The following is a 14,084-nucleotide window of genomic DNA, read 5'->3' on the forward strand; positions in this document are numbered from 1 at the left end:
AGACTAACAAAGAAAAAGAGACAACACATATAAATAAAATTATAAATTAAAGAAGAAACATTACAACTGATACCACAAAAATACCAAAGACCATAAGAGTGATTACTATGAACAGCTATCCACCAACAAATTGGAAAACCTAGAAGAAATTGATAAATTCTGAGAAACATAATCTACCAAGAATGAATCATGAACAGAAAATCTGAATAAACCAATAATGAAGGAGATTGAATGAGTAATTAAAAATATCCCAAGAAAAAAAGCCCAGGACCAAATGTTTTCACTGGTGAATTCTATCATTTAAAGAATCTACACCAATCCTCTCAAACTCCTCAAAAAAACAGAAGAGTAGGAATACTCCCAAACTCATTTTACAAGTCCACTATTATCCTGATATCAAAGCCAGAAAAGGACACTATGAGAAAAAAAAACTGCAGGCCAATATCACTTATAAACACAGATACAAAAACTCTCAACAAAATACTATCAAACCAAATTCAGCAGCACAGTAAAAAGATCATATACCATCATCAACTAGGATTTATCTCTGGGATGTAAGGATCGTTCAACATACGAAAAGAAATTAATGTAATATATCACATGAATAAAAAGATAAAAATCACATGACTATCTCAATAGATTCAGAAAAAGCATTTGACAAAATTCTACATCCATTCACCATAAAAACTCTCAATAAATTGGGTATAGAAGGAATGTACCTCAACATAATAAAGGCCATATATGACAAGCCCACAGCTAACACCATACTCAATGTTGAAAGGTAAAATGTTCTTCCCCAAGATCACGAACAAGACAAGGGTGCCCACTCTCACCACTACCATTAAACATAGCATTTGAAGTCCTAGCCAGAGAAATAAAGCAAAAAAAAGAAACAAAATGCATCCAAATTGGAAAGGAAGAAGGAAAATTGCCTCTCTATGCACATGATATGTCTTACGTAGAGAAAATCCTAAAGGCTCCACCAAAAAAAGTTAGAACTAATGAAAAAATTCAGTAAAGTTGCAGGATACAAAATTAGCATACAAAAATCATTTGTGTTTCTATACGCTAATTTGAAGAAAAGTTTTAAGCAATCCCATTTACAACAGCAAAAAAACAATAAAATAATTAGGAATAAATTTAACAAAGGAGGTGAAAGATCTCTACACTTCAAACTATAAGACACTCATGAAAGAAACTGAAGAAAACATAAACAGAAAAGCTATGCTCTGTTTATTGATTGGAAAAATTAATGCTTTTAACAATGTACATACTACCCAAAGTAATCTATAGATTCAGTGCAATCCCTACAAACTCCAATGGCATTTTGCATGGAACCACAAAAGACCCTGAATAGCAAAAGCAATCTTGAAAGGAAAAAAAAACCCCACAAAACTAGACTAGGCATAACACTTCCTAATTTCAAACTATATTACAAAGCTATAGAAATCAAAACAATATAGTCCTGGCATTAAAACAGACACACAGACCAACAGAACATAATCGAGAGCACACACATAAATCCATGCACATATGGTTAACTAATACTTGAAAAAAAACCCAAGAATACCCAATGGAGAAAAGACAGTCTCTTCGTTAAATGGTGCGAGAAAAACTGGATATTCACGTGCAAAAGAATGAAACTGGTCCCCTAACTATTTTTTTAAATTCATTTATTTATGGCTGTGTTGGGTTTTCATTGCTGCACACAGGCTTTCACTTGTTGTGGCAAGTGGGGGCTACTCTTCCTTGCAGTGCGCAGGTTTCTTATTGCGATGGTTTCTCTCTGTTGCAGAGCATGGACTCTAGGCACGCAGGCTTCAGTAGTTGTGGCACGTGGGCTCAGTAGTTGTGGCTCACAGGCTCTAGAGCATACGATCAATAACACTGGCGCATGGGTTTAGTTGCTCCGCAGCATGTGGGATCTTCCCGGACCAGGGATCGAATCTGTGTCCCCTGCATTGGCAGGTGGATTCTTAACCACTGCACCACCAGGGAAGTCCCTGGTCCCCTATCTTACACCACTCACAAAAATTAACTAGAAATGGGTTAACAACTTAAATGTAAGACCTGAAGCCATAACTCCTAGAAGGAAATGAAAAACCTCCTTGACAGCAGTCTTGGCAATGATTTTATGGCTGTGACACTGAAAGCAGAAGCAAGAAAAGCAAAAATAAATAAGCAGGACAACATCAAACTAAAATGCTTCTGCAAAGAATAAGAAGCAACAAAATGAAAAGGCAACATACAGAATGGGAGAAAATATTTGCAAACCACATATCTGATAAGGAGTTAATAAGAAAAATATAAAAGGAACTCATACAACTCAATAGCAAAAAAAATAATAATCCAATTAAAAATAGGTGAAGGACCTGAATAGACATTTTTCCAAAGAGGATATTCAAATGGCCAACAGGTATATAAAAAGATGCTCAACATCACTAATCATCAGGGAAATGCAATTCAAAACTGCAATGAGGGAGAAGATCAAGATGGCAGAGTAGGAGGATGTGAAATGAACTCAACTACCCAACATGAACATATCAAAATATGTCTACAGGGCTTCCCTGGTGGCGCAGTGGCTGAGAGTCCGCCTGCCGATGCAGGGGACCCAAGTTTGTTCCCCAGTCCAGTAAGATTCCACATGCCGCGGAGCGGCTAGGCCCGTGAGCCATGGCTGCTGAGCCTGCGTGTCCGGAGCCTGTGCTCTGCAATGGGAGAGGCCACAACAGTGAGAGGTCCACGTACAGCAAAAAAAAAAAAAAAAAAATGTCTACATGTGAACAATTCTCATTGAAAACTAACTGCAGACTGGCAAAAAGACTCCTGCAAAACTAAGGCTTTAAGAAAGACCCACATAGAATCAGGTAGTAAGGGAAGTCCACTAGTAAAGGCAAATACATAGTAAAGGCTGAGGATCAATCAATTAAGCTATCATGGAGATGAAAAGAAAAAAATTATAAAATCAACTATAACTACAACAATCAGTAAAGGGATAAACATGAAGATGTAAAATACGACATCAAAACACAAAATGTGAAGGAGGGGAGAAACAAAATGTGTATCACTTAGAATGTGCTTGAGCTTAAATGACTTCCTATTTAGAACAAGTAAATATAGTTATAGGTCAACAAACATGAACCTTGCGGTAACCAAAAATCAAAAACCTACAATAGATATACAAAAAATACAGAGTAAGAACACAAGCACAGCACTAAAGAAAATCATCAAACCAAAAGGGAAGAAACTAAAAGAAGAAGAACAGGGAAGAACTACAAAAACACTGGAAAACAAGTAACAAAAAGGCAATAAGTACACACCTATCAATAATTACTTTAAATGTTAACAGACTAAATGCTCCAATCAAAGACAAAGGATGGCTGGTTGGATAAGAGAACAAGACCCATCTTTATGCTGCTTACAAGAAACTCACTTCAGAGCTAAAGACACACACAGACTGAAAGTGAGGGGATGGTAAAAGATATTTCACGCAAATGGAAATGACAAGATATCGAGGGGAGCAATACTCATTTCAGAAAAAAACAGACTTTGAAACAAAGTCTATTTAAAAAAGACAAAGAAAGGCATTATATAATGAAAAAGAGATCAATACAAAAATAGAATATAACACTCATTAACATATATACACCAAATACAGGAGCACCGAGATACATAAAGCAAATATTAACAGACATAAAGGGAGAAACTGACAATAATACAAATAATAGTAGGGGACTTTAACACTCCACTTACATAAATGGACAGATCATCTAGACAGAAAATCAATGAGGAAACAGTGGTCTTAAATGACACAACAGACCAGATGGACTTAATAGATATCTATAGGACATTCCATCCAAAAACAGAAAAATACACATTGTTTTCAAATGCACATGGAATGTTCTCCATGATATATCATATGCTAGCCCACAAAACAAGTCTCAACAAATTTAAGAGGACAGAAATCATACCAAGCAATTCTTCCAAGCACAGTGGTATGAAACTAGAAATCAACTACAGGAAGCAAAGGGGGACAAGCATGAACACATGGAGACTAAACAATATGCTATTAAAAAACCAAAAAGTCAATGAAGAAATCAAAGAGGAAATCATAAAATATCTCCAGACAAACGAAAACGGAAACACAACTCTCCAAAATCTATGGCATGCAGTGAAAGCAGTTCTGAGAGAGGTTCATATCAATACAGGCCTACCTTAAGAAATAAGAAAAATCTCAAATTACAAAACTTACCATCTAAAGTAATAAGAAAAAGAAGACACAAAGACCAAAGTCAGCAGAAGGAAGAACACAATAAAGATCAGAGAGGAAATAAATAAAATAGAGACCAATAACTAGGCTCACCAAGGTGAAAAGAGAGAACCCACACAAACAAAACAAGAAATGCAAGAGGAGAAATAACAACCATTACCACAGAACTGCAAAAAATCATAAGAGAATACTATGAACAGTTATATGCCAACAAATTGGACAACTTTTCTAGAAGAAATGGACAAATTTCTAGAAACATACAACCTTCCAAGACTGAATCAAGAAGAAACAGACAATCTGAACAGACTGACCATTAGTAGTAAAATTGAGTTAGTAATCAGAAATCTCCCAGCAAACAGAAGTACAGAACAAAACAGCTTCATAGCGAAATTCTACTAAACATATAAAGAAGAGTTATCACCTATCCTTCTCAAACTATTCCAAAAAACTGAAGAGGAAAGAACACTCCCAAATTCATTCTCTGAGGCCACCAATACCCTGATACCAAAACCAGACCAAGACACTACAAAAAAAGAAAACTACAGGCCAATATCTCTGATGAATATTGTTGCAAAAGTCCTCAACAATATATTCGCAAACTGAATTCAACAATATATAAAAAGGGTCATACACCATGATCAAGTAGGATTTATTCCAAGGATGTAAGGATGGTTCAATATTCGCAAATCAATCAATATGATACACCACATTAACAAAAGGAAGGATAAGAATCACATAATCATCTCAATAGATGCAGAAAAAGCATTTGACAAAATTCAACATCCATTCATGACAAAAGTCTCATCACAGTTGGTACAGTCGGAACATATCTTAACATAATAAAGAGCATTTATGACAAACCCACAGCTAACATCATACTCAATGCCAAAAAGCTAAAAGCTTTTCCTCTAAAATCAGGAAGAAGACAGGAATGCCCACTCTCACCACTTCTATTTAACATACCATTGGAAGTCCTAACCACAGTCATCAGACGAGAAAAAGAAATAAAAGGTATCTAAATTGGAAGGGAAGAAGTAAAACTATCACTGTTTTCAGATGACATTACACTACGTATAGAAAAGCCTAAAGCCTCTGCCTAAAAACTCTTAGAACTAATAAATGAATTCAGTAAAGTTGCACGATAGACGATTAATAAACAGAAATCTATTGCTTTTTTATACACTAGTAATGAATGATCAGGAACAGAATGCAAGGTAACAATCGCATTTAAAATCACATCAAAAAGAATAAAATAGCTTAGGAATAAACTTAACCAAGAAGGTGAAAGACCTATACTCTGAAAATTATATAATGCCGATAATGGAAATTGAAGATGGTACAAAGAAATGAAAAGATAACCCATGTTCTTAACTTGGAAGAATTAATATTGTTAAAATGGCCATACTACCCAAAGCAATCTACCGATTTAATGTCATCCCTATCAAAGTACCCATGATATTTTTCACAGATCTAGAACAAATAATTCTAAAATTTATATGGAACCATAAATGACTCCAAATTACCAAAGTAATTTTGAGAAAAAAGAACAAAGCTAGAGGTATCACGCTACCTGATTTCAGAGTATACTACAAAGCTACAGTAATCAAAACGGTATGGTACCTGCATAAAAAGAGATACAGAGATCAACAGAACACAATAGAGAGCCCAGAAATAAACCCACACACTTACGGTCAATTAATCTATGACAAAAGAGGGAAGAATAAACAACAGAGAAAAGACAATCTCTTCAATAAGTGATGCTGGGAAAACTGGGCAGTACATGTAAAAGAATGAAATTAGAACATTTCCTCACCCCACATACAAAAATAAACTCAAAATGGACCGAAGACCTAAATGTAAGCATCTGAAACCATAAAACTCACAGAAGAATATTCACAGGCAGAATATTCTCTGACACAAATCGCAGCAATATTTTTTTGATCTGTCTCCTAAGGCAAAAGAAACAGAAGCAAAAATAAATAAACAGGCCCTATTAAACTTAAAAGCTTTTGCAGAGCAAAGGAAACCACTGACAACATGGAAAGGCAACCTACCATATAAGGGAAAATATTTTCAGGTGATATTACCAATAAGGGGTTAATATCCAAAATATATAAACAACTTATACAACTCAATATCAAAAGACAACTAACCTGATTAAAAAAATGGGAAGAACACCTGAGTAAACATTTTTTTCACTGAAGATAGAGATGGCCAAAAGACACATGAAAAAAATTTCAACATGGCTAATCATCAGAGAAATGCAAGTCAAAACTGAAATATCACCTCACGCCTGTCAAAATGGTTATTATCAAAAAGTCCACAAATAACAAACAAATGTTGAAGAGGGTGTGGAGAAAAGGGAACCCTCCTACACTATTGGTGGTAATGTAAATTGGTGCAGCCACTATGGAAAACAGTATAGCCATTCCTCAGAAAACTGAAAGTAGAATTGTCATATGATCCAGCAATTCCACTCCTGGGTGTGTATCTGAAGAAAATGAAAACACTAATTCAAAAAGATACATGCACCCCAATGTTCACAGCAGCAATACATACAACAGCTAGGATATGGAAGCAACCTAAATGTCCATCAACAGATATAGAGAACAAACTAGTGGTTACCAGATGGGCAAGGGAAAGGGGGATGGGCACAAAAGGTGTTTGGAAATTAAAAGGTACAAACTATTATATAGAAAATAATAAGCAACAAGGATATATTGTACATCACAGGGAAATATAGTCATTATTTTGTAAGAACTTTAAATGGAGCATAATCTATAAAAAAACTGAATCACCATGATGTAAACCTGAAACTAATATAATATTGTAAATCAACTATACTTCAACTAAAAAACATTAATAACTTCATATGGAGAACATTTGCCAATGTTCTTTAGAAAAAAAAAATAACAAACCACAATGAGATACCACCTCACACCTGTTAGAATGGCTATTATGCTGTACCAATTTATATTCCCATGCTTGTACACTGTGGGTGGGAATGTAAATTGGTATAGTCACTATAAGAACCAGTGAGGAGGCTCCTCAAAAAACTAAATAGAGAAGTACCTTATGATCCAGCAATTCCACTTCTGGATATTTATCTGAAGGAAATGAAATCAATACCTCAAAGAGATATATGCACTCCCATGTTCACTGAAGCATTATTCACAACAGCCAAGACATTATAACAACCTAGGTGTCCACTGACTGATGAAAAAATAAAGAAAATGTGGTGTGGATATACACAATGGAATATTATTTAACCATAAAAAGGAAGGAAATCCTGCAACAACATGGATGTAGCTTGAGGACATTATGCTAAGTAAAGTAAGTCGAACAGAGAAAGACAAATACTGTACGGTCTCACTTATATGTGGAATCTAAAAAGACCAGAGAATAGACTGGTGGTTTTCAGGAACAGGGAGCAGGGTATGGGGGAAATTGGTGAAGGTAGTCAAAGGTACAAACTTCCAGTTATAAAATGACTAATTTCTAGGGATGTAATGTAATTTAACAAATACATAAAAGACTCCTACAAACCAATAAGAAAAAGACAACCCAATAATGAACAAGAGACTCAAAAGCTACTGCACAAAAGAGGATATCTATCAGGCCTACAACAGTACAAGAAAGTGAAAAACCTCTTCAGTCATCCAGAAAACACAAATTAAAACCACAATGAAATACTACATACTAACCATTTAGAATGGATAAATTTAAAAGACTGATGATGGTAAGAGTTGGTAAAGATGTGGAACAATAAGAATCCTCATATACCAATGATGGAAATGTTTTTCACATTGGAAAAGTATTTAGCAGAATCTATTAAAGTTAAACATACTCATATCCTATGATACACCAATTCTACTCCTAAGGATATACTGAGCAGAAAATCTCATATGCCCACTAAAAGATATTTACAAGAAGTTAACAGCAGCATAACAACCAAAAAACAAAAACAACCCAAATGCCCATAAACAAAAGTATGAATAAATAAGTTGTGGTATTTTCAAATGAAAATACCTACACAACAATGAAAGTGAGCAAAATACACACAGTGAAAGAACAGAGACAGATCTCACAGTAATGCCCTATCTATTGCACAGTCTATAATTTAACCGATAGTAATTACACAGCTGTTCTTTATGACACATCAAATGAGCAATACATTTTGGTTTTGATGACTCTTTTATACATGAGTTACATTTCACACACACAGATTTTTTAAGATAAAATTTTTAAAAGACAATTTACCTCTATAATAAGTACTTTTTATCAGGTTATTCTCACATTCATTAAAGCAACTAAATCTAAAGTTGGAGACAGTTTTAATTGGTAAGGTCTGACTGAAACATTTAACAAAAAGTAAAGCAGAAACAAACTGTAACGTATTTTTATTAGTTACTTTAAAAATCAATAACTTGTTTAACCCAATTAAAGATAACACAGAAAAACGAAACCACCTAAATAATTACCACCTAAACAATTACCTGCTTGGGTAAAGTTAGGTTGTGGGTGCTCTCACTATAACCAATAGCCGTGAAGAGCTTATCTTTTTCCTCTGGTGTCATAAGGTCATCAATAGCTACAAAAAGATAATATTTTAAGAAATCAATTGCTTCAGTCTTACAGATACAATAAAAAAAATCAAACCAAACTAACGAGTGGCCTAAAATCAATAGACACAAATGCTAAAGCAAAAGCAGCAAAGTAATTTCCTCTAATATACTATTTTGACTTGTTAAACATCATGTATTTGCTTATTTAGGTGAAGAAAATGCAAAGAGACACCATTAAGGGAATTCAGATGTCACATAACAATTTTATAATTCCCTACGTATTTTAAAAATTAAGTGAAACATCTAATTAAATATCCATGTAAAAAAGTAACAATAAGGAATGCTACCTGTGAGATTTCTGAATTTCAAGTTTTAAAATTTCACACAAATAACTTTTCTCAAAAGTTCGAAGTTTTATTTTAGTTAAATAAACATGGGAATGTTCCATCCTGATGTATTTGTTTATATGTTTACTATACTAAGCTACTTTTATTTCAAAAATATTATGAAAAAAATTCCACTGACTGGTTAAAACATAATTTATATATTTTTTCCTTATCAGTGTACAATAAACTATCTGACTTGGAACTTACTTTCAGGAATCAAAGATTCTTCATCTTTTTTCTTAGATTCCTTCTTACCCCAAAACCCACTAAACCAGCCTCCACGTTTCTCGCCTCTGTCAGTAGACTTTTTCCTTAATTTTTGCCCAGATCGAATCACCTAAAAAATAAAAATTAAAAAATTTAATTAAAGAATAAATGCCCTCTTCACTTTCAGGTGTAGCCAGGTAAGAACAATGGTTAATTTTTTTAACACTAAATTAAGTTAAAAGCAGTCAATAAAGCTAGTTCCTTCTGAAACGATTCTCAACATTATTTGGTTAATACAGTCTATTAATTTATATACTTGTCACACCTACTGATAGCTTTCTGACGAAGTTGCATTTTGTGAGTAAGTTAAGGTTTCAAGTAAAATTCTTCTGAGCAATGTGTCTTCCAAATTTACAAGGTAAGGAGCTACTATGACAGGAGATTTTTAAAATGAAAAGTTCCCTGAAAGGAAGACACTTCCACACTCAAAAATAAAATTTAAGAATCCTATTTCATAATTCACATACACTGTTGACTTGCTAACTATGAATATGTTTGGGGGACAGAATATAAATAAAATTAGAAAGTCCTCAAATCTCATTTCTTCCTGTTTCTCAACAAATCCTGGCTTGATTATCTGCTGCTTCTTGTCTTTACGCACTTTTCAGTAAAACACAGACAAATAACTCAAAAGTGGAAAACAAAAGGATGAAAACAATATAGGGCTTAAATAATTTAGACTCTATCTTCTCATTTCCTGAATAAGTAAATAATTTTCCCACTTTAACTTTAAAATATTTTAAATTGGTAGTAAATTGGTAACATACTGCAAGCTTCTGTGTGTACCAAAAAGTGAAATAATCCAAAAGACAAATTAAAGAGCTGAATTCTATAGTAAAGAGAATAAGTTTGATTAACAACTCAGTTTAAACTAAGTAAGTTATCTTTAACAAGTAGACATTAAACAAATAATAGGGGAATAGGTCTATATCTGGCCACAAAATCATTGATGGTCCCAGTTATATCTCAGCTCTAACTTTTGTCAAGCTTAATCTATTTTCAGCAGTCAGAAATGTAATGGGTAAAAAAATATATAGCTGATTAGTTTATATTTTATATGAAATAATATTTAACTTCTTTATTCTCCTAGCATAGAAGATTAGTATGCATTTTTATTTTTCACAGTAAAATATATCTATGAGACCATAAATTTTTAAATGTGTATAAAATTTAATATGAAGAGGTATGCAAAACCCTTTCACTTTTTCCTAAATACCACCTCTGTTGCCTTCACTTCCCTTCCCTGTCCAGCTAAGAGGCCAAGGTAAATAACTTCATCCAATCCTCTACCTACATTTTAAACTCTCTGGCCCTGCAGATTTTCCACTATAATGAAAAAACATCAATCTTGGATGAATCTAATTGCCTTCTCTTCATCTATATCCCATCCTTCTTTAGCCACAGCATCCAATAATTTATCTTCTTCCCTCAATGTTGAAGCAACTGATAAGTAGTATTAAGAACACCCAATTAAACTGAAGCAACTTAATTTAGGGAGGATTAGAATTATCTGTTTCTTCTGGCAAAATGTTTCTCTAATTCATAGGAACAAATCCACAGTAGCAGCAAATACCTTTTAAAATATTCACACTCTCTGCCCCACCTTGGGGAATTTGTCCTTAAGAAAATAAGAGACGTTTGAGAAAATGTAAAGACAAGGCTCCTCATTGTAGTGTCATTTATAATCAAATATAACCAGTGGGAAATAGTAAGCAAATTCTGGTATACGAACAGAATTGAATACTAGTCAGTTATTTAAAATTATGTTGGATAAACAATTCTATGGAATACTATATAAAACAGAACACTAACTTTTTTTTTAAAGAAAGAAAAGCAACTTACAAAACCTTTTCTTGACTCCACAATCACCACAAGTTGCCACTCCCTTTATCTTGCTTTCCACTTACAGTGAAGTATCATGACTGTCTGTACTTAGTCTCTCCAATTCCTCATCTTCCACTCCCTCTCATTCCTATCAAATTTCTACCCATACTATTCTATAAAACTTGCTCTTTAAATGATTTCTTTAAGGCTAAATCCAATGATGAACTTTCAGTTCCATGATGGCCTACCTAAGCCCTCTACAACACATCCTTCATTGCTTATTACAACAACAAATTCTGGACAAAACATAAAAAGTATCTACCACAGACTCTGAAAAGTTAGCAAAGTAGGCAGATGGTGGAGGGAAGTCAACACTTGGAGAAGTGACCTTTTCAATAGTGAATTTCCTCACTTTTTTTTTTCACATGTTGTACTCATCCCCCACCTGCCCTAAAACTTCTCCCTCCTGGTGTTCTTACCCTTGGACAGTCCCCTTCCCTTGAGTGTGGGCATGACCTGTGACTCATTTCTAACCAATAAAATACGGCAAGGGTGATGAGATGTACATAATTATGTGCATAGCATTGTGCCAGGCACATAACAGTCTAAGTGGTTTATATGGTTTATCAGGTACTCCACACAATAACCCTATGATGTAGGTACTGTGAATTAATATAGTTTTACAAATGAGGAAACTGAGGCACTGGCAGGTTAAATAGTCAACCTAAGGTCAAACAAGTAGCGGATAGCAAAGCTGGGATTAGAATGCAGACCATCTGACTCCCAAGTCTACACTCTTAACTATTATGCTAGTACAACAGGCACTCAATGAGCACTTACTAAGTATATGAATGAACAAGTGCATATGCTTTAATCCCATTTAAAAAAATGAGTATGTGTATAAAGATCTATGACTATAAAAAAGACTGGAAGAATATACAAAAAGTTATTAACAGTAGTTATCTTTAGTGTGTGAGATAAAGGGTATTTCTATTTTCTTTTTTTGTGGATCTGTATTTTCTAACTTTTCTACAATGAGTTTATTGCACTTATAATTTATTTTTTCATTTACCAAAAAAGTCACGTTACAGAATAATAGAAATGACATGGAACAATGAGGACAAGGTACCAAGTGGGATAAGTCAGCAATTACAAAACATTACAAACAGACTGAGTCCAATTTTAGAAAAAAAAGAAAGGAAGAGAAGAGGGAGAGAAGGAGGGAAGGAGGGAAAAAAAGAAAATGTGTTAAAGAAAGGAGGAAGGAAGGGAGGGAAGAGAAAATAAAGGGAAAGAAATGGGGGATACAAAAGCATAAATAACTAGGTACATATGCATGAGAGAAAAACTAGAAGCCTACATATCAAAATGTTAACACCAGCATTCTGTGTTGGTAGGATTATGGATGACTTTTACTTACTTTCTTTTGGGGGGTTAGCAAATTTTTAGTTATAAAATTAGAAAATTTGCCCCTTCATGTTAGTAGGGTTTTCTCCTCCAATATTCCAATTAATTTTCTCCGGAGACTAAATTAAGACATGAAAACTCAACCTTTATTCTCACGTGAGTAAATCTAAACAACTTCCTATGAAACTTAAATTTCTTGATCCCAGGTTTAAAGGAGTAGTATTAACATGTTTAAAACATAAAATCAGCTAATAAAAATGATTGACATATATACACTACCATGGGTGAAATACATAGATAGTGGGAACCTGCTGTATAGCACAGGGAGCTCGGCTCAGTGCTCTGTGGTGACCTAGATGGGTGGGATGGGGGGATAGAAGGGAGGTCCAAGAGGGAGGGGATGTATGTACACATATAGCTGATTCATTTTGTCGTACAGGAGAAACTAACCCAATACTGTAAAGCAAATATACTCCAGTTTAAAAAAAAAAAAATTATCATGAAGAAAAAAAAAAGAAAAAAAGATTACCTCAACTTGTGCTTGTTGCCTTGCTAAAATTATGTTAAAAACATCTAGTGGCCTCTCCAAATCCTAAAAAACAAAGAGACACTTGTAAACAAAGAAAATGGTCATTAGATTAAAAACATTTTTTTCTTCTATGATTTCTAGGATTATTCTAGTCCGTGAACAAACAGCATTTGTGATCTATTGAAAGTATAATATATATAAATTTGAATGTACACTTGGCTTTTACATTTTTACGTTTTTGCAATGTGAGAAACAATTTTCCAAGAAAGTAAATGCTTGTTAAATACAATATGAAAATAAGAATTTTAATGAGACCACTATAATACAGAGATAGCCATACATGCAAGTGGAAACAAAAATATTTAGGACGGGGACCTGTTTTAGGTATTAGCCTTATGGTTGTTACTTCTGACTCCCCCTTTTCTGTGTTATTTCACAATCATCGTACCAAAGGCACCTTAATAAAACACAAAATTTAAGAATGTAAAATTCTTCAAATCAAGTACACTAAAGCAGAAACCAACTTGGGGAATTTATGTAAGAGGAATCTAACATGTAGTGGGTGACCTGTGTGTCACATGCTCTATGTGTTATTTCATGCAATTCTCACAACTCTGTAAGACAGATACTGTTTCCATTTTATACATGAGTATACCAGATCTAAGATACTGAGAAACTTGATGCTTTTTCTAATATATAATATTAGTGATTGTTATATATTTCAGAATAACAATTTGATTAACTCTTTATGTTACGAATTTGTAGCAAAAACAGTGATATAATCAAGATCAGATGATATTAAGCAAATTATGTGTTTTTCTGTATTTCAGAAGGGG

General features: G+C 33.8%; 1 protein-coding gene across 4 annotated transcripts in view; it reads right to left on the minus strand.

The window, feature by feature from the left end:
* Positions 1–14,084, minus strand: part of VPS13C (vacuolar protein sorting 13 homolog C) — a gene marked incomplete at both ends in the record, with an annotated part of 174,469 nt that overhangs the window by 110,636 nt on the left and 49,749 nt on the right. For all 4 annotated transcript variants that reach the window (XM_082681146.1, XM_082681145.1, XM_082681148.1 and 1 more), the window contains 3 exons: positions 8,767–8,861; positions 9,429–9,558; positions 13,249–13,311. In XM_082681146.1, the coding sequence (XP_082537272.1) occupies positions 8,767–8,861; positions 9,429–9,558; positions 13,249–13,311 (288 nt within the window). The remainder of the gene's footprint in view (positions 1–8,766; positions 8,862–9,428; positions 9,559–13,248; positions 13,312–14,084) is intronic.

The sequence above is a fragment of the Grampus griseus genome (assembly GCF_964374135.1).
Source record: "Grampus griseus genome assembly, chromosome: 2".
NCBI lineage: Eukaryota > Metazoa > Chordata > Mammalia > Artiodactyla > Delphinidae > Grampus > Grampus griseus.